Source organism: Pogonomyrmex barbatus, unplaced genomic scaffold, assembly GCF_055798465.1.
Source record: "Pogonomyrmex barbatus isolate J1 unplaced genomic scaffold, ASM5579846v1 scaffold2, whole genome shotgun sequence".
Lineage (NCBI taxonomy): Eukaryota > Metazoa > Arthropoda > Insecta > Hymenoptera > Formicidae > Pogonomyrmex > Pogonomyrmex barbatus.
Window position 1 is genome coordinate 23,639,770 of NW_028297116.1, and position 20,059 is coordinate 23,659,828.

Genomic DNA, 20,059 nt, shown 5'->3' on the forward strand with positions numbered 1-20,059 from the left:
AAACTTTGTAACAGTCACAAAGTGAAAGTGTGTCGGGATAACTGTCTGGAGCCTATATTGGAAAATGTGTCGGGTCCTATTTATTGAGGAAAAGAGAAAAAAAAGAACGTTCAAAACTATTTTAATCGGGATACTTAAAATCTACTCGACAATCTATTCTACAAAAGGAGTAAGAAAAAAAAGATTCTCGAATACCGAGTTGCGGCACGTAACACAGCGCACTCAAAAAGTTAAGTTCGCGCCTATCTGCGATAGTCACTCGGGAGGGGAGTACATGTGGCGACATCGATAGACACAACAGACAATCAGCGCGTGACAACGCCTGCCAATGAGGGATGTCCATGTGAGAGAGAGGAGATGACGAGAAATCGTCGTTAGAAGAAAAGACGACAGTCGCACTCGATTCCTAGAAGAGAACCGTCAGTCGGTCGATCAGCTATGATACTACTGTGATACCACTGTAATATATTTCTAGAATATATTTGTTCGTTATAGTAAATCGTGTGAAGATTAATACATATCTTGCTGCCTCCACCTTAAACTCTTCCTTCCTTTCACATTCATATTCTCACGTGATCAAGCGACGAATCCGCCACAATATTAATGACGAGGTGCTAACGATAGTGTTATTGTACAGCCAGCTTGATTCAAAAATTTCCGCTATCGAAATGCGTGACGAGCTACCAACACCACACATGTTACGTGTAAAAATACTCGAAGAATATCAATCGCAAATGTCAAGCGAGAATAACGAGACGCAAAATCTGATTGCGAAAAGAAAAACGACGAAACCTAAAATACTTCATACTCGAAAAAATAACGACGTACAAAAAGCGAGCCATTTAAGTATAAGTATCATCGCTGTCGAAAAACGGGGCATAAAGCGGCGGAATGTACAGAGCCAATACGAAGAGTCGATAATACGCGGGCAGCTAACGAGACAAGATCACGATCAAAAGATAATTACTTATTTATCGCAGGCGCTCGGAATGAGAAATGCTACGCGAGATATAAGATGATGTGTGGATAGCGGGTGCACCGCTCATATGTGCAAAGACTATACAAATTTCGTCAAGATGACAGAGACAGAACAAAGAAAAGTCAATATTACCAGTGATTCGTCCACGAAAATTAAGAGGATCCGTATTAGTGAAGTCACGATTCGATGGTCTCTCGAAGACAGTAACGCTCAATGACACGCTTCACGTGCCGAACTTACGAACAAATTTGATATCAGTCGCAAAAATTACCGACCGAGATTACGTTCGATAGGAAGGGCGCCGAAATTATCGATCGAGAGGAGAACGTGATATTGATAGCCGATTGAATTGACGGACTTTATTATCTGCGCGAGGAGTATCAAGGGAACAGCGCAAAAATGGCTTTTACACACAGAAACGAGTTTACGACTATAGAAAAATGGCATCGCCGAATGGGTCATTTAAATTTTCGAGATCTTATGAAATAAAGACGGAGTTGTAAAAAGTATGAATCTCGGGATAATTTCAAATAATTTGGAATGCGAAATTTGTTTCAGAGGAAAAATGCATCGAATCCCCTTCCCCCAAAAATCCATCAAAAACTCTAACTTACTAGAGATAATCCATTTAGATGTATTGAGTCCCATGCGTCGAACGGAAGGAGAAGTTTTTTTTGTTACGTTCATAAACTAGTACTCTCGTTGGCGCGAGGTACGTATTATCCGCAAAAAAGACGAAGTTCTAAAGGCGTTCAAAAATTTTAGAGTTTTTGCTGAGACTTATACCGACAAGAAAAGTAAATATCTCCAAACTGATAACGGAAGGGAATATTGTAACGAAGAATTCGATGTATTCCTGAACGCGAATGGAATCAGACGTAGATTGACCGTCACGCATACAGGAGCGTCCCGTTTGACCACGTTGCAATTGACTACAGCGGCCGGTGGCTAGAGATTTTCCTCTGTTCAAACGCTATGAGTAGCTAGTGGTCAATTGCGACATGATCAAACGGGCCCCATCCATGCATACGTCGAACAAAACGGCATTGCCGAGAGACGCTACCGAACGCTTGTGGAAATGGCAAAGTGCCTCCTGATGCAGTCGTTACTTCCCACTTCATTTTGGGGAGAAGTGATTAACAGCGCCAATTATTTGAGGAACCTATGCCCAAGAAGCCTCAACGGAAGAACCGCCTTCGAGATATGGACTGGAAAAGCACTGGACGTCAATCATCTCCGAGAATTCGGATGCAAAATATACACTTGTGATCGCAATCCTGGGAAAATTTGCCCCACGTTCAAAGAAGGGAGTTCTCATGGGATACTCGGACACGTCAAAGGCGTACCGAATAGGTTACCCGACGAGAGAAGAGACATCTTCATGACGGAAAAGGAGCTTCCCATAAGGGACCATAAGGGCATGACTATGGTAATCTCATCAAAGACGCGAAAAATGTAGAGAGCTTATGTTTTCATCTACCGCGCAGAAGGAAAACGAGATCACAGACAGAGATAGAGACGATACAAGCGATACTGAGCGGCATTCAGCGCGAGATAGGTCTCGGCGATGTGACACGCATCGTGAGCCCAAATAACGAACATGCACGAGGCAGAGAATAGTCCACACTAGTTCCACGGGGAGACCGCGGAAGGAGTATTGCATCCTGAAAGACAACACCGACGATGCAGACGATGCAGAGTGGTGTCTCGCAGAGATTCCGATCAAGCTATCCGCGAGCCGGAAGCGAATGAATGGTACAAAGCAATCGCAAAGTTATCGCGAGTTATCGAAGTCGAGTCTGAAAAATGATACATGGATGATCGTTGACGAATCTAAAGATACTAAGGTCTATCGGGAGCCGCGTAGAATTACAAAACAAATACCAGCAAGACGGAACCCTCAATCGTAGAAAGGATCATATAGTCGCCAAGGGTTTTTCGCAACGATCTGGGATCGAGTACAATACTTTCACGCCTGTAGCGCAGTTGGGATTCATACGCATCATGTTGGCGCTCACTGCCAAGAGCGAGATGAGGGATCAACTCGATGTTACGACTATATATCTCAACGGAGAAAAGAGTATACATGGAGGTTCCCAAATTCTTCATTGAAGCTCTGGAAATGATCATTGAAATGGAATCGACGGATCGCATTACTCGAGGAAAAGCAATCGATATGCTACGCCAATTGAGAGACGGAGATAAGGTATGTCGAGTGAACAAGGTGCTTTACGGGTTACGACAGGCTGGGCGATGTTGAAACATCAAATTGTTGGAAAAATTTCGAGAATTTGGACTGAAACTCACATCAACTGATCCATGTATCTACTTCAAAGGCAATGGACAACGACTGCTTTTAATCATATATATGTCAACGATATCTTGGCTGCGAGAAGCGAGTCCGACATCTCAAAATGCGCTCAATTCGTCAGAGAGATTCGAAATAAAAAACCTTGGAGCCATGAGTTACTGTTTCGAGTTAACCTAAAATCGTAGCGAGATCACGTAGCGTCAGGAAAGATACATCCGAGACTTGCTTCATCGTTTCGGAATGACAGATTCGAAAGGTCTCTACACCTATGAAGCCAGGTGCAAGACTGGATGGAAACACAGACGAAACCAAGCGCATCAATCAGAATAGTTTCATGAACTTATCGAATCACTCATGTATCTGGCACCAGACCCGACATCGCGTACGCAATCAGCCGCCTCAGCCAGTACAACGACCGTCACGATTCTCGACATTGGACGACAGCAAAAAGGGTCCTGAGGTATTTAAATACGGTACCTCGTGTATAGGACTTACGTTTAGAAGAAACGGAGAGTTTCGTGGACGCCGATTGGGCTAATTGTCCCGAGGATAAAAGATCCTACACCGGGTTCATTTTTCAGTTCGGTAAATGTCCCACATCCTGGAAATTGAGGAAACAGAGAAAAGTGGCTCTGTCCTCAATCGAATCTGAATATATGCGAATCAGTCAAAGAGGCCATGTATTTGCATCGATTGCTTACGGAATTGGGATTTAATGAACTTGCAAACATTAGAGTGCAACTGCGACAACGATGCAATTAAATTGGCCGAAAACGCTGTTTTTCACAATCGGAGTAAGCACATAGATACTCGTCATCATTACCTTCGCGAGGTCCTGGGAAGCGGGTTACTGAAGGTCAAACATATCCCCACGGGTGACATGCCTGCCAATTTCCTCACTAAGACTGTACTTGGTCCAAAACATTGAAAGTACATCCTGGGAAATCCTGGGCCTCAATAGCGCTTTGATTATGCTCGATCGATAATCCAAGACTCGAGGAGTAGTGTTGATACGATTGCTGCGTTATGGAAGCGAATCTAGGCTGAGATAGAAGTCGTACTGCCACACGAAGTTGCTTCTCCCTCCTTTTTCGGAGAAGTCTTTCAACTTTCTTCAGTTCGTTTTGGTACGCGTCATGGGACACGCATTTCTTTTGTACGCACTTTCTGATATTCTGTTGAATAAACTTATCAAATTACGCTAATTCGTTTCGGTGTTACTGATCATAACCCATCCTTGCACTAATATAAATTGTAGGCAAAAGTATTATACATAAAAGTTGCATGATTTCTAGAGAATCATTATATAGTGTATGCATTTTTTTTATAAGTGACGGGGGAGCGTCCCATTTGATCACGTTGCGATTGACTCACAGTGGCCGGTGCTTAGAGGTTTTCTTCTATTCAAACGCTATGAGTAGCTGATGATCAATCGCAATGTGATCAAACGGGTCCCACCCTGATTTCTCTAGTTATTTTGAATATAAAAGTATTAAAATACAAATGTCAAAAAATCAGTAGTTTAAGAGATATTTTATACTTTAATCTCACATATTCTCACATATTTCATTATAATTGTATTTTAATACTTTTATGCATACAATAAAAAGATAAATCGATTGATGTAAAGAAAACTAAAAACAAATATGTACTTATATTTTGTCTACTGCATAATTCTTTTTTAAAGCAATTATGTAACCAATTGGTTTGTCTCATTATTTTATGCATAAAAGTATTAAGATATAATTATAAAAAAAATGAATAATTTGTGAGATGTTTTATATTGTATATCAGAATATGTGAAACTAAAATATAAAATACCTCATAAACTATTGAACTATTTTTCGACATTTCGATATTTTAATATTTTTATATAAGATAACAAGAGATATTACATATAACAAAAATATCATATTACATATAACAAAAATATATTTTTTTATCTAAAAAATGAAATTAATTATGAAATTTTTTTAAATGTCTTTATTTATAAAAAAAATTTGTACTCTATGTAATGATTCCCTCGAAGTCATACTTTTATATTGTTACGTCCTGCGTACTCCACAATTTCTCCCTTTCGAACAATTGCGAAAGGCTTCGAAATATCTCGAAATATTCGTTTCGCGAAAGTTATATTGCCCATTAAACGTTTTTTTTCTCTTTCTTGAACAAATAGTCTCAGCGCCAACAAGACGGGAAAATCTGATAAAAAAATTTTCCTAACGGGCCCATAAAACGGAATAATAAACGGTTGAAATTCCATCACGTAACGGAAATTGTAAATCTTTTTTTTATATATTTTTATTTCCTCTTTCCCAAAAATCGGGGGCGGGAACTCAACTTAACCAATCGGGAAAAGCCGAGAGATATTTTTCGAGATTATTTATGTATCACCTTAGTTGATACGTTAAATTTAATACACCGAAAAGCCCAAAAATCTAAAATTTCAATTAGACGTAGAGAACACGCCCTAGAATTTTTCCCGTATCTCCAAGATCCTACATAAGTCGCGACTCCGACTGCGGCTCGCTCTCGCTGACTCTCAATCATTCTGTCTCTGTGCAACCTCTGTAGAACTTCTATCTCTGTGCACCCTGTTTTTGTGCTCTGCTACTTCTTTGTCTATTGCAATCATCCTGTGCTCTCCAATCTTGGCAACTGCAAGGTATCTGCCATCCAAGATCCTCAACGCGGAAACTTCCTAGTAACAAGCTCTTGAAGTGAAGATAAGTTCTTCGTGTTGTTAATCCGAGTGAGTGTGTTCCGGTGAGCCAGGATCTTCAGCATTTGAGCTGTCACTACATCCAAAAGTAAGTGGAACTGTTTATTTCCTTCCGGTTTCCCTCCGAGCATATCTTCGCAACCTAAATTATATTTTAACATCCGTAATTCACTTAATAGTGAACAACGGAAGAATTAATCGAAAGACGACTAGACGGCAACGGCGGGAAGCTAGGTTCCGAGCGCGAAGCCTGTTGGATCAGGCCTATCGAGAATTCCTCCATCAACCGTCGAAGCTTCACCAATGAAGAACAGATCTCACACACCATCGCCGCGAGTTCCAACGCCTCGCACTCCACCCCCCATTTTCGAACCTTCCCTTCACCCTCGCGAGTCTCGGCGCCTCGCACTCTATCCCCCGTTTTCTGCCGAACCTCCCCTTCACCCTCGCGAGTCTCAACGCCTCGCGCTCCATCACCTGTCTCCTTTCCCTCAATTTCGCGGGCCTCGACGCTTCGCGTTCCGTCGCCATCTCGCCCACAAACTCCCCCTCCACCAGCGAGTTCCACGTCGAGCATGGAATTCGTTGGCTACGTTTCACCGATACCGCCGGTACTCTTTGAGGAGAAACTTACGTTCCGCGACATCTTCGCGCAGTTCCCTATCTCCACCAAGACTCTTCCCCGAGGGACATTTACAATAGATCCTGAATCCATCAACTTCACCGCACTCCAGGGTCATGTAATTCGCAACCGTCCTGATAACATCATCTCTATATATATCCCCGGAGTTCCTTATCCCTATTTAGTCCCCGTCCGATATTTCTATAGAATCTTCCCACCCTCAACTATAAGAATCCGCGAACTCCACCAATAATCCTACCGGATCTTCCTTTCGTTTCCAACACAAACACACACGCACGCACGCACGCACGCACGCACGTATGCACACATCGAAACGTGATATGTAAAAATCATGACATTATTGAATATATAAGTTATTTTTAATCATCTTTACCCGAATGTAATTTTTATTTTGATTACGATGTACTTGTTTACCCGAATGTAATTTTTAATTGATACACAATTGTTTATTATGTTACATTAAATTTAATGTTAAAATTAAAATTCGTATATTTCATTTAGAATAAAACCTCGACCATTCCCCCGCTCCAAGGATTGCGCGAGGTCCTGTCCCGGGTTAAAGAGATTCGATTCTCTGATCCAAAAACGGACCACCGATCGCGCTAGCGCAGGCACGAGTTATAGCATCATCGATATTGACTCATTACCCTATGCTCAAAAGGCTCGACTCACAGGTCGTTGTCTCAGCGACGATCTGAAAGAACAAAGCCAGTTCCGTGCGTCCACCCGAGCTCATTCTTTCTTTTAAACAAATTGACCTTTCCTTTCTTCCAGAGCTCGGATAACAGAACGAATTGAAATTTTGGAGGCTCGTCCGGGATTGCAAAGTGCGATCTTTGAGTGTGGGAATGAATACAACGAGGTCTAAAGCCGATAAAACGGTAATGAATAGCCAATACCAAGCCGCTATAGAAAGTCAAAGTAAAACTAAAACGAGAAACTAAAACTAAAACGAGAACCTCAATTCCTATAAACTCCTCAACTCCCACGGGAACATTGAAACCAACACTTCATCAAATTCAATTTCCTGATGATAGTGAGATTGTCGAAGAAACAGTCTTAGAAGTGCGTGGGCTCGAATCCGATAGTTCCGACGGCGAACCTTTGCGACAACCTAAATTCGGTATTCGTAACACAAAGATGTCTCAACAAAACCCGCTTGCTACGCTAAAATATGTCGTAAATGCCTTCGTATTTTGATGGCCAAAATATTCCATTGAATTATTTTATCGAGGATTGCGAAATCTATACTTCCCGATGAGACCGAGCCTCAATTTGTTAAAATTATTAGAACGCGTATAATCGGAGAAGTACGCACGAACACTATTCAGGATCAAGACTTTAACAGTATTGCCCAACTCACTTTTAAATATTTAAAACAAATTTACTTCGAAAAATGTCTATTAACTACAAGGGGAATTGGGATGTATTTATCAAGTGATCGACGAAGACGTAATAACATACGCAAATAGAGTCAAAATTTTGGAAAAGCAAATACTCGAAACATATCGAAGTTCGGGACCTTCTCTTCCCGAACAAAATATTAAGGATTCATTAGAAAAAGACATATGTAAATGCTTTATCAAGGAATAAAGCCGGAAATCGAACAAAGAATGTTAAGAAATCCACAAATGGATGTTAAAGCAACCATAGCCGACGCGATACGCATAGAAAGAGAATTACGCGCAATGTCAGATTTACGGCGCGGTAATATTGCAAAAGCGCAAAATATTAGTTTACAATGCGAGACTTGCCAAATTTGTTATAAAGATGAACATTTACCCAATAACTGTAGAAAATCATTCAAAATTCACAACAGAATTATGAAATACTAATTTGTCAGATTTGTAAAAAACGTAATCACGATGCTAGTAAATGTCGAATGCGCGATCCACAATCACGTCGAACTGTTAACGTAATACGAGAAAATACAATCGTCTGTCAATTGTGTTCTAAAACCAGTCATAATGCGAAGTCATGCCATAGTACTAATCAAAATAAGCCTCTCTTGATTTGCCAGTGGTGCGATAGACAGGAACATTCAGCTAATAAGTGCTGGAAAAAACAAAACGAACAACGCGCCACAGAAAATAAATTAAGAATTATTTGCCAAAATTGTAATAATTCAGGGTACACTGCTGAAGATTACAGAATAGATCGAAATACGAATAGTAATAACACACCGTTTTGCCGATATTGCAAAACGCAAGGGCATTTTCTCGAAAACTGCGAGTTACGCATCGCAAATAATAATCGCAGAACGGTAAAAAGTTCGATAAACTCCAATGGCTCCTCGAAGTCGAGTGTGCAACAGGGGTCCGAATGGATTTCACGCCCATCAATGGCAGCACCTCAGTAAAGAGCGAGCTACCCGGCCTGTAACGATAAATCTCGACAAACATAGTTGCATGCCTACCGTTCAAATTTAGCCCCAAAAACGGCTCCATATATAACCCTCATGTTAGACACTGATTCCGGGTCAAATAGTCAAAAGAAATTTTGTACCCAAGGGCGTAACCATAAATTATACTAATACCTTAAAACTGAACGGAATAAATAATTACTCCGTTTTCACTCTTGGCGAAATTAAATTAACCATTTTCGAAGTTTTAGTAAATTTTCATATAGTATCAGATGACTTTCCAATACCACAAGCCGGAATATTGGGCAATGATTTTTTTAAACAGATCTCCTCTAAGATAGACTATGCGAATGGATACCTAAATGTGTCGGAGATAAACGTCTCTTTCTTTTCACTGGAAACTATTATAGCACCCCCGCGGTCAGAGTCATCCTTTTACATAAGGATTGCTAACCCAGAAATAGAGATAGGATATTTATCCAAATTAAAAATAGCTCACGGAATTTATTCTAGAGAAAGTATAGTTGAAAATGTTTCCGGAAAAGCATATATAAATACTGTAAGTACTCTGGACGACGAAAGAGAAGTTCAGGTACCGACCTTGACGAAATATTCGACGGTCATGAAATTAATCTCGAAGCGTATCCTAAACACATACCGGCATACTTTTCGTTTACAAATGACAAAGGAGTCGCCGAAAATAAATCAAAGGATCTTCGTAAAGAGGATATAAAATTAATTAATAACCCAAAAAATGAAAAAGTAATTGATAATGAAAAAGGGAATTTATACAAAGATAAAATTACGAATAGAAATCATAGGGAAACTAAAAATAATATATAATAAATAAAGCCCAGCAAACAAATAAAATTCACGTTGGGGAAAATTCAAAAACTAAAAATAAAAATAAAACGAGAGGTAGGAAAAGTAAAAACTTTAATCCTGATGTCCAAGAGAAGAATCATTAAAACCTAGGATGTTGAATAATCCAAAAATTCTTGGAGAGGGAAACCTTCAAACCCCTTCAGGAAACCTCGGAGAAACAGGGTGGAGTTTCCGTACCTCTCCAGTAGGCTCCGACTCTGTCGGTTGCGAGGGAAGAAGTTACTACCAAACTTCACCACATAATCCGACACAATCCACTCCAGGGGAGAGAAAAAACAAGAGCTCTCCTACTCTATTCAAAAGCCTCGAAATTCCAATAATCAAAAAATCCTCGAAAAATAAAGTTAATAAAGAAAAAACCTTTCGTATAACTCTTAGGAAACTTATTAAAAAAATTCAATTAAGAAAAATAAATAAAAAATTGCATACTAAGAAGAAAAATAAACTATTTATTATTAAAATTCTTTTTTTGGCATGTACCCAATCGCAAGAAATATTGAATAAATTTATGCGCAAACGGAAATCGAAACACAAAGAAAAATTTACAGAATTAAACCATAGTGCTATGATTAATAATTCGCAAAAATGCCTAGTAATATCAAAAGAAACGACAAAGGATAGATTTACCCAAATTGTACAGTTATTACCATTCGAACACTTAGACGATCAGGAAAAGGAAAACATAAAAAACCTTATAAAAAATAGCCAGGATAGATTTTATATACCTGGAGAGAAACTAACGGCAACTCACGTGCTACAACATCAAATGACCATAGACGACCGGTCAATAAATACTCGACAATATAGATTTCCACAAATTCATAAGGACGAAATAAACAGACAAGAGGAAGAATTGTTGGAAGGAGGCATAGTAAAGGTTTCACAATCACCGTATAATACGCCTATATGGATAATACCTAAAAAGGAAGATTCCAAGGATAATAAACGCTGGAGAATGATCTTAGACTTTCGCGCTTTAAATGATAAAACCATTGGAAACGCATCCGTTACCTAACATCGTTGATATTTTGGATCAACTAAGAAAAGCTGTTATACAACATTTTTCAGTTTGCGATTTGGCTTCAGGTTTCCATCAAATAAAAATGGATCCTATAGATAGTCATAAAACGGCTTTCACAACTCCATTTGGACATTATGAATTCGATAGAATACCATTTGGACTAAAAAATGTTCCCGCAACTTTCCAACGCTTAATGGATTTAATCTTGACAGGGTTGCAGGGTAAAGAGTTGTTCGTTTACATGGATGATATTGTTATTTATGCATCCTCTTTAAAAGAACATGAGAGGAAATTTAATATTCTAACAGAAAGATTATGTAAGGCTAATTTAAAATTACAGTCGGACAAATGCGAATTTTTGAAAACAGAGGTAACATATTTAGGACACGTAATTAGCAAAGATAGAGAGTCAAATCCGAAAAACTGGAAGCCGTAAGAAACTTTCCAAGACCAAAAACATCAAAGAATATTAAACAATTCCTCGGCTTAGCAGGATATTATAGACGATTCATTTCGAATTTCTCGAAACTCGCTAAACTATTAACGAATTTATTAAAAAATAACGTAAGATTTTATGGACAACTGACCAGAAAGAATCTTTTGAAATACTGAAGCAAAAACTATGCGAAGAACCTGTATTACAATATCTCGATTATTCCAAACCTTTTATATTAACTACCGACGCTTCAGGCATAGCCACAGGCGGGATTTTATCACAAGGAAAAATAAACAAAGATCGTCCAGTCGCATACGCGGACATTAACCGATAATGAGTTAAAATATGACACCTATGAAAAAGAAGCCATAGTATATTGCGTCAAACACTTCCGGCCATATTTATATGGACGAAAATTCACCTTGGTTATCAATCATAAACCATTATTGTGGTTTAAAAACGCACAAGATGCAAATATGCGCATACTCCGATGGAGATTAAAATTAGCAGAATATGAATACGACATAATATCCAGAAACTGCGTAGATTTCGAGGAAACCGAATGTAAAGTAATTAATAAAGATCTATTAAGGGGATTCTAAAGTGACGAGAATTACCGACACATTACAGTGCACCAAAGAACTTTTTATTGGTTTGATAGATTGCAAAATCCTTTCAGGCAATTAAAATACGCACAAAAAGAATATGCGGAACAATCGATTTAACAAGTAAATAACAAAAAAATTAAAAAATTCACGTAATTTTAGCTCGTACAGATGTTATATCAGATCTTCGTTTCCTTAATACAAAAATTCTACAACTCATATATACAAAATAAATACGTTCCGCACTTCGGATTAAATGAATAAATACAATACTATATTTTTGGATTTATGATTGAAAGCTTAGAAAAAAAGTTTGAGACTTGAACAGATTGTATATGATTTTACGCGTATATATATATGCTTGGCGCAGAAATAAAATGATAAGTAGAGCAGTAATTGTAGTTGACAGATCTTGCAATAGATGGCATTGCAAAGGAAAGATAAAGACAAACGATCTATAGGATCGATAAAACGTTCAATAAGCTTGCTTGCTAGAATAAAGTGAATTTAATTTTTTATCGAAATCGACTATCCCGCACTTCTTTTTTGTGCTATGTTTCAATTGCAAAAGGATTTTGTAATCTGTAAAGCCAATTCAAAGATGCCGGCTGTAATGTATCGATAATCCCGTATTTTCAATAAAAACAGTCAACATATAATTTGTGTTTTTACTTTAAATATACAGGGTGATTCAGAATAACCCCGTGTCCTTGCAAGGACGTACTCCTGAATTAATTCTGAGACGATTTTTCCTCTACGAAAATTTTGTACGACGCTTACATTTTAAATTATAAAAGAAAAAAGTTAGCGAATAACGAGACGCGTACGGAAGGTAAGCAAGGACGGCACAACTCACCGTCCGATGCAGGCGATTACTGCAAGGCATTCGCTGCGTCGACGTGTTTACCATACGCGATAATATGCACCTATGCGATTTCTCACTTACTTTCTCTCTCTCTCTCTCTCTCTCTCTCTCTCTCTTTCATTCACTTGTAGAGATCTCTATGATATCTTTATACGTTGTAGCTTGACGGATGAATTTCATCGTGCATATCTAACAAAAAAGAGAAAGAAAGAAGAAATAATATAATTTGATTATTTCATTTATCGTTCAATAAATGTCTTGTCGAATTTATAAGTAATTACTCAAAATTGTGAATTTCTTAAAGATTTTCGAAACATATATTGTATATTTATACTGAGAAAATAATTTCATACACATTCTTATTTATTACACAATTATAATTTTTATAAAATTATATACGATTATATATAACGATTTTCGTTTCTCTTCATGCATTATTAATGTCTGTTTATTCTTTTTAATTCTTTCGCTATACTACGTTAGCAATAATGAACGATAATCAAAAGACATGGATTATCGCACGACATACTGCGCGAAAAAGTACGATAATATTTCCTTCTCATCACGAGCGCGAGAGAGTACAATGATATTCCTATTTTGTATTCACGACGCTTCGGTGCGAGAGAGTAGGATGATATTTCTATTCTCTTCGGCCAACCCAACGTTGCCGAGCGCCAAGCGTATATGTACGTGTCTCGTCTTTTGTGTGCATGCCTCGCACACGTGAACTCGCCGCGGTATGGTCAAAACAATTAGAATCGAGACAGAGCGTGATACGAAGGTACATGCTCGGAAGAAAGTGCTCTTTTCATAACTATTTTATCCACAATTATATTCTTATAATTAGTGCAATGGTGAAAAGTGTTTCGTCAATGTCAGAAGCGTCTATTTGAACGGTACTAAAATAAAAATTATAATCAGAAGCGTCTGTTCTGACAGTACTTGCAAAATAAATATCAGAAGCGTCAGTTCTGGCAGTACTGGTTATTACAAATAAATAATTTGTAAATAATCAGAAAGACAAGAAAAAAAATATCAATTGCATTTTCATGAGAATAAAGAAGTCCATTCTATATTTCATATTATTCATTATTAGTATGATTCGAATAATTAAATCAGAAGTGTCTATTTGGATGATACTGATAAAAATTATAATCAGAAGCGTCTATTTGATGTTACTGGCAAAAATATATGCCCGGACGATACCGATTATTACTAATGCATTATTTGTAAACAATTGGATAGATAGATACACACACACACACACACACACACATACACACACACACACCACCTTCTAAAATTACATATATAAATCTAATATGTAATGTGTGTGTGTGTGTGTGTGTGTGCGTGTGTGTGTGTGCGCGCGCGCGCGCGCGTGCGTGCGTGCGTGCGTGCGTGGCCTATAAGGATATTGGACATAGCGAACGTCGTGAAGAATGACTACTGATTGACAAACATGTCAACAATATATACATGTATACAATATATACATGTGTTTTCATTTATTTAGTAAAATGATAAGATAAAAATTAATATGAGTAAACGAAATTAGTCATGTCGGTAATATTAATATTATAAGAATTAATTTTTAAATTGTCGATAATATCGACTTTTTAAATTGTCAATCGTTACCGACATTTCTTTAATTCTGTTTAGATGGCATTAACGGACGGCCGTCGGAGTTCATCCTCCGCTTTAGGATCCTCTTAAATTCTAATGATCTTAAGATGTAGCAAAAATCGCCGAGATGTTAGAAGAGTCTGATAAGAAAGAAGACGAGAATTTCGAATTATATCTTTCTGACGATGACAAAATCAAGGTCGCATTATTTGATGACTTATTCGGTCTCTGTTACCTGTGTTGGTGATTCATCTATTTCTTCCTGAGTAAATAGTGTTGAGTCTACAATGTAGACACAGATAACAGAGACCGCATTAATTCATGACTTATCTAAAATTGATAAAATACAAACATGTAGTCAAACAGTAAAAGAAAAAAACAAACGAACAGAGATGATCAAAACCTCCAAGCGTCGACGATTCATTAAACAAGGACGACCAAAACGAAGAGACCGATGAAGAAAACGAAAGTGATAAGCGAAAAAAATCTAAACCTACCGTAATTGACAATCAGTTATTAAAAACCAACATTATCGAATCTCGCGAATTATTGTTTTTATGAAAAGACAACGTCGCATATTTTGTTGACACTGCAGGGAGACCTTTCTGATTCACAAAAACTCTTCGAATGAAACGAACTATCTAAGTTTAACGATCTAGTTAAGTAAAGCCCAAGCCATAAAACATAAGAATTATTACCATATTGTCATGCCTATTAGTGAAGGGCAAAGAGAAGGCCCGACAATGACACTAAATCAAATTACGAAAGCCTTAAAAAAATCTTCGTAAAATAATTGACGAGCTGCAACTAGAAACAGTTAGCATTGCAAAGACAGACTTTGTAAATAACATACCTTGGAGCGATATTAAAATGCAAATACAGTTAATCTTATTTGATTCGCCTACTAAATTGATCATTTGTAATGGTCTAATAAAATATCCTTCCAAGGAGTTTCGTCCTGTTATAATCGGAGAAATACATTGTTCATCTTCAACCGGAGGACATCGCGGTGTCACTAAAACTTATCATCAAATAAAACATAATTATTACTGGGAAAATTTAAAACCTGACGTTCAACGATACATTCAGCAATGTCTACAATGTCAATTGAAAAAATTAGTTAGAGTAAAAACTAAGCAACCTATGATGATTACTGATACTCCTGGATCTGTCTTTGACAAGGTAGAAATGGATATCATGGCTTCTGTCCAAAACCGAATCAGGAAACGAATATATACTAACATTACAAGATCAACTAACCAAATTCAGTATGGGAATTCCCGAATCAAACTTCTGAAACGAAGCAGAAGCTTTCATTTCATTTATATTCATATATATTCATTTATATATTCATTTATATATTCGGAGCACCCAAAGCAATATTAATCGATCAAGGAAGGAATTTCATTAGTGATTTGATGAGAAAAATTGCAAAACTTTTCAGAATTCGTAAATTTCATATAATCGCCTTTCATCTTCAATCTAACGGATCGCTAGAGAGATGGCATCACGCACTAGGAGAATATCTTAAACAATATGCAAACATTGGGACCGATGGGTCGGTTTAGCAATGTTCAATTAACACCAGCGTGCATGAAGCGACAAAATATACTCCGTATAAATTAATATTTGACAAAATTGCAAGAATACCTTCAGATAAATTTTTAGTATCAGAAGACAAATTGGCCAGCTATGACGACTATTTAATAAACTTAGTCACTCAACTCTACAAAATTCAAGGAAATGCACGTGAAAACATCATCGACGCAAAACACAAATCTAAAAAACGTTACGACAAAAGAAAGAATTAATCCTCAAGTCTTTAAATCTGGAGACTATATATTCTTATTACCTCACGAAGTTTTAGAAATATTAAATAAAAACAACGTAAAAATTAGAATAAAGAAAAATAGTTGAATCGTACATCCCAACCGCTTACGAATTTCTCATATTAAACTAGCCTCGAATAATTAAGAAAATAAAAAAAAATATAACTATTTTCAGATGGATTTTCGAAGTTGTTGGATAATTATAATAGCAATTTTAACAACCTGGTTACACAAAATTAATGGGATAATAGGGTACGATTGTGGTTCACCGTCAGCAAATTTAACAACACTATCTCTATTAAATATTGAAGAATGCGATATTCCACCGCAAAATGTAAATTCAAGCAGAACATATATACAACTCCTTCAAATAAACGAATTCGAAGCAGTAAAAGTCATTCAATGCAAGATCGAAATTGACAGAGTAATTAGAAAATGCGGAATGTTCTCTCACATTATGGACGTTTTTAACGGCAGATATTCCTATATAGAGGAAACGACACGCGAAATATGTCAACATATGCACGCCTACGGAACTTATCAGTTACGCGATACTTATATTACCAAATTAAGAGCTAATCAAACTTCAACTCGCCCAGTATCAGAGTCACGTGGACATGTAAAGAACGGTGCATGTAAAGGAGGCGTATATTCGGATCCGTACGGCACATAGTCAGACGTGATCGTGCTCGCTTTAAAAATTTCTCTACAAGATTATATAGCCGACGTACAAATTAACACTAATCGGATGCAACTTAGATCAGAGGTGGCTTGCGAACTTGGCACCTCTCATTGCACAGCATAGAGGGAGGTAATTTTGGGATCCAGTACCCGCTGACACTTGTAAATTCAATAACTACGGAATATTATACAGCGGATATGTAGATAAAATAATAGATAACGCAAATGAACAACGCTCAGTAGTCTACTCATTAAGATACTCTTTTGCTTTAACTAGCAAAGGAAATTATGCAACATGCGGCTACATACTTACCCGAATTGAACATCCTAAATTAATAATTTTTGAAACGTCACCCGGCATAGCAATCTTCAAAAAGCAAACACGTGTTTCAAATCTCGATATCTTCACTTACACGAATTTAAAATTTGTATACGTCGAAAAATACATCCGCACACAAATAAATCAACTATATAGAAATATTCTTTTACAACAATGTGAATTAGAGCAAAAAATGTTATAAAACGCCTTGGCCATAGCCACTCAATCACCCAATATTTTCGCCTATCATTTAATAAAAGGGCTAGGATATATGGCTTTATTAGCCAGAGAAGTTATTCATATTGTAAAATGCGTACCTGTCGAAGTGAAACTTACCCGAATAGACGATTGTTACGAACAATTACCTGTAACCAGAGAAAACGATACCTATTATTTAACGCCTCAAACCCACGTTCTTTTACGACAGAGAACGCAAATAGCATGTAATTCATTTGCACCCACTATGTATCTCCTAAGAGACTCGTGGTACAGACTTATGCCTAAATCAGTAGACATTACCATTATGAAACCTACTACTAAACTCATGTGGAAATACATCAGCCCAGGATCGCTCGCCACGAGCGGAATATACACCGAGAATGATCTCGAAGATCTGCGAGATCACATAATGTTTCCTGCTGAGCGACCGGCAATACTCAATACGGTTGCCAGAGGAATGATGGCGCATCCAACCACATTAAATGGAGGATTTTTCTCAAATTTATTAGATGAAGCATCCATAACAAAAATAGCAATATCGACATGGGAAAAATTCTGGAATAAATTCTTAATCTTCGGCAATATCAGCGCCGGAGTAATTGGAATATATCTCACCGGGAGGATCATCAAATTAATAATAGACACGGTAGTGCATGATTATGCCTTGCACACCGTATACGGATGGTCTTTACACTTACTAAGCGCTATCTATTCCATCACTCATCTTTTATTACATCTGGGTACACAAAAATTTCAAAAGACCGAACAGGCCAGTGCACCAGAGCCTGACCTGCATAATAAAATCCCCGAAAATCAAACCACTACAACACAGGAATTAAATCAAGTTTATCCCTTCCACCCGAAGGAAAATCAACTTTTTCATTTGAATTAAAGGAATAAAAAAAATGTGCAACTCCTCCTTGCTATCTCCAACCTTTTCTTGTTATTAATTATCCAATTATCTAATAGACATTGCAATTTTATAGAAGTGAAGAAAGAAAAGAAGAAATGGAGCTGAGAAGTATTAATACAAACCAGCTTATTTGAAGCTCGTTGAAATGCAAGGTTTTATGGGTGGGTATCCCCGTTATTTTGGGATTGAAAACCGGAAAGCCGGTCCTGCAAGATCTACGAGAAGAACTGAACTTCCGAATGCGACCGAAGTCCCGGGAATTGATTTGTTGGCCTCACTTAATTAAAGAGGACGAGCCCATCGCTGTGGAGGACTATGGGGTATGGCAGCGGGGCCTTGTCACGACGGTGAACCAAAAGAAGTGGGCGCGAATCGCCCTCCGAGATGAGGGGCGCCTCATCTGGCGCCCATTCCGGGACATCTACCGCCTAGAGGACAGATTCAGGATGCTGAATTGGCAGGCGCTGATTTGCGGTCTGGCATACACCGGGCCTGCCAAACCGGCAAAGATGTGGCCAGCAAAAACCAAGGCCTTAAGCCGAATCTTGGCGGAGAGACAGATTGAATGGATCAACACCATCCATCACCTAAGAGCCGAAGTCGCACTCATTAAACTAAAATTAAGACGCGAAAACGGGTTCGGAACGATAAATCTGCGAGACGCACTCGTGAGACTGGGTCATGCGCGCGTCGAAGAAAAGGTCACGGTAGATACCTTTCCGGCCGTTTAGGTAATAGTAATAATAACAATATTAGTAAGGTTAATAATCAGCCTTTAGTTAATAAGTAATAATATAATAATTTTTTTTACTTCATTTTGTTTACTAATTGGAAACCATTGTCTTTTTTCCTCTTTCTTTTTTTTATTATATAATCTATGTATTATTCCCCCGTTTTTACATTTAGTTTTAGTTAACTGCGTCTTATTCTTTTTGTACTAACTTAGCGTTACGATTTTATACCTACCATATTCTTTTATGTTTTATTTTTCTCTTTTATGTAATAAATTCCTGTCTTAAGTTTAACCATTGACAATTCTAATTAATTTCCTTTATTTTGATACAAACCAAAAAGAGAGCCTCTTTTTAAGCATGGCAATGGGGGAAAGAAAGTAAAACGTCAATCTATTCTCTACCACACTGATACTACCTGAGTGCCTGTTCCGATACGGAATTGCTTTGATATTTTCATTCAACTGCAGGCACCCTAATCAGCAATGATATATAAAAAATTCTCACAAATATCAGAGAGTTATAACACTGCAAACCCTTGTCCGCCCGAACAACTGTAAACGATGGTCGCCTACCAAACCTAACAAAAAAGGAAGGACCTCACATAGAAAGACGAGTCGCAAGGGGTGAGGCGAAACAGGAGACAATTTAACGCGTCATGACGCGTGGCATTTAGTGGCTATAGTACGGCCGACGTATTAAAAAAAAAGGGGAGAAAAACATTTTCTGACAGTAAAGACTATCAAAGGGTGCGAAAAAATAGAGATCTAAACCATAGATCAAGCGATACGTAACCGATGGTATTCACGTGGTATATCGTATTGATTATTTTAATTCACTCTTCCATATTTACTATGCCAACAATTGATTTTTTTCCCCTCAGTGCTCCGCAATTAAAAATCACAAACCTAT

General features: G+C 37.7%; 2 protein-coding genes across 2 annotated transcripts; both read left to right on the forward strand.

Moving 5' to 3' along the window:
- Positions 1 to 2,057: 2,057 nt before the first annotated feature.
- LOC148936786 (uncharacterized) lies at positions 2,058 to 4,914 on the forward strand. Its single transcript, XM_089076176.1, has 5 exons — positions 2,058 to 2,408; positions 2,593 to 2,734; positions 2,847 to 3,059; positions 3,627 to 3,772; positions 3,946 to 4,914. The coding sequence occupies exons 1-5, from the start codon at positions 2,058 to 2,060 to the stop codon at positions 4,216 to 4,218; spliced, it is 1,125 nt and encodes a 374-aa protein (XP_088932302.1). The 3' UTR covers positions 4,219 to 4,914.
- Positions 4,915 to 14,713: 9,799 nt separating this feature from the next.
- Positions 14,714 to 19,300, forward strand: LOC148936787 (uncharacterized). Its single transcript, XM_089076440.1, has one exon. The coding sequence runs from the start codon at positions 17,556 to 17,558 to the stop codon at positions 18,393 to 18,395; it is 840 nt and encodes a 279-aa protein (XP_088932566.1). The 5' UTR covers positions 14,714 to 17,555; the 3' UTR covers positions 18,396 to 19,300.
- Positions 19,301 to 20,059: the final 759 nt, after the last annotated feature.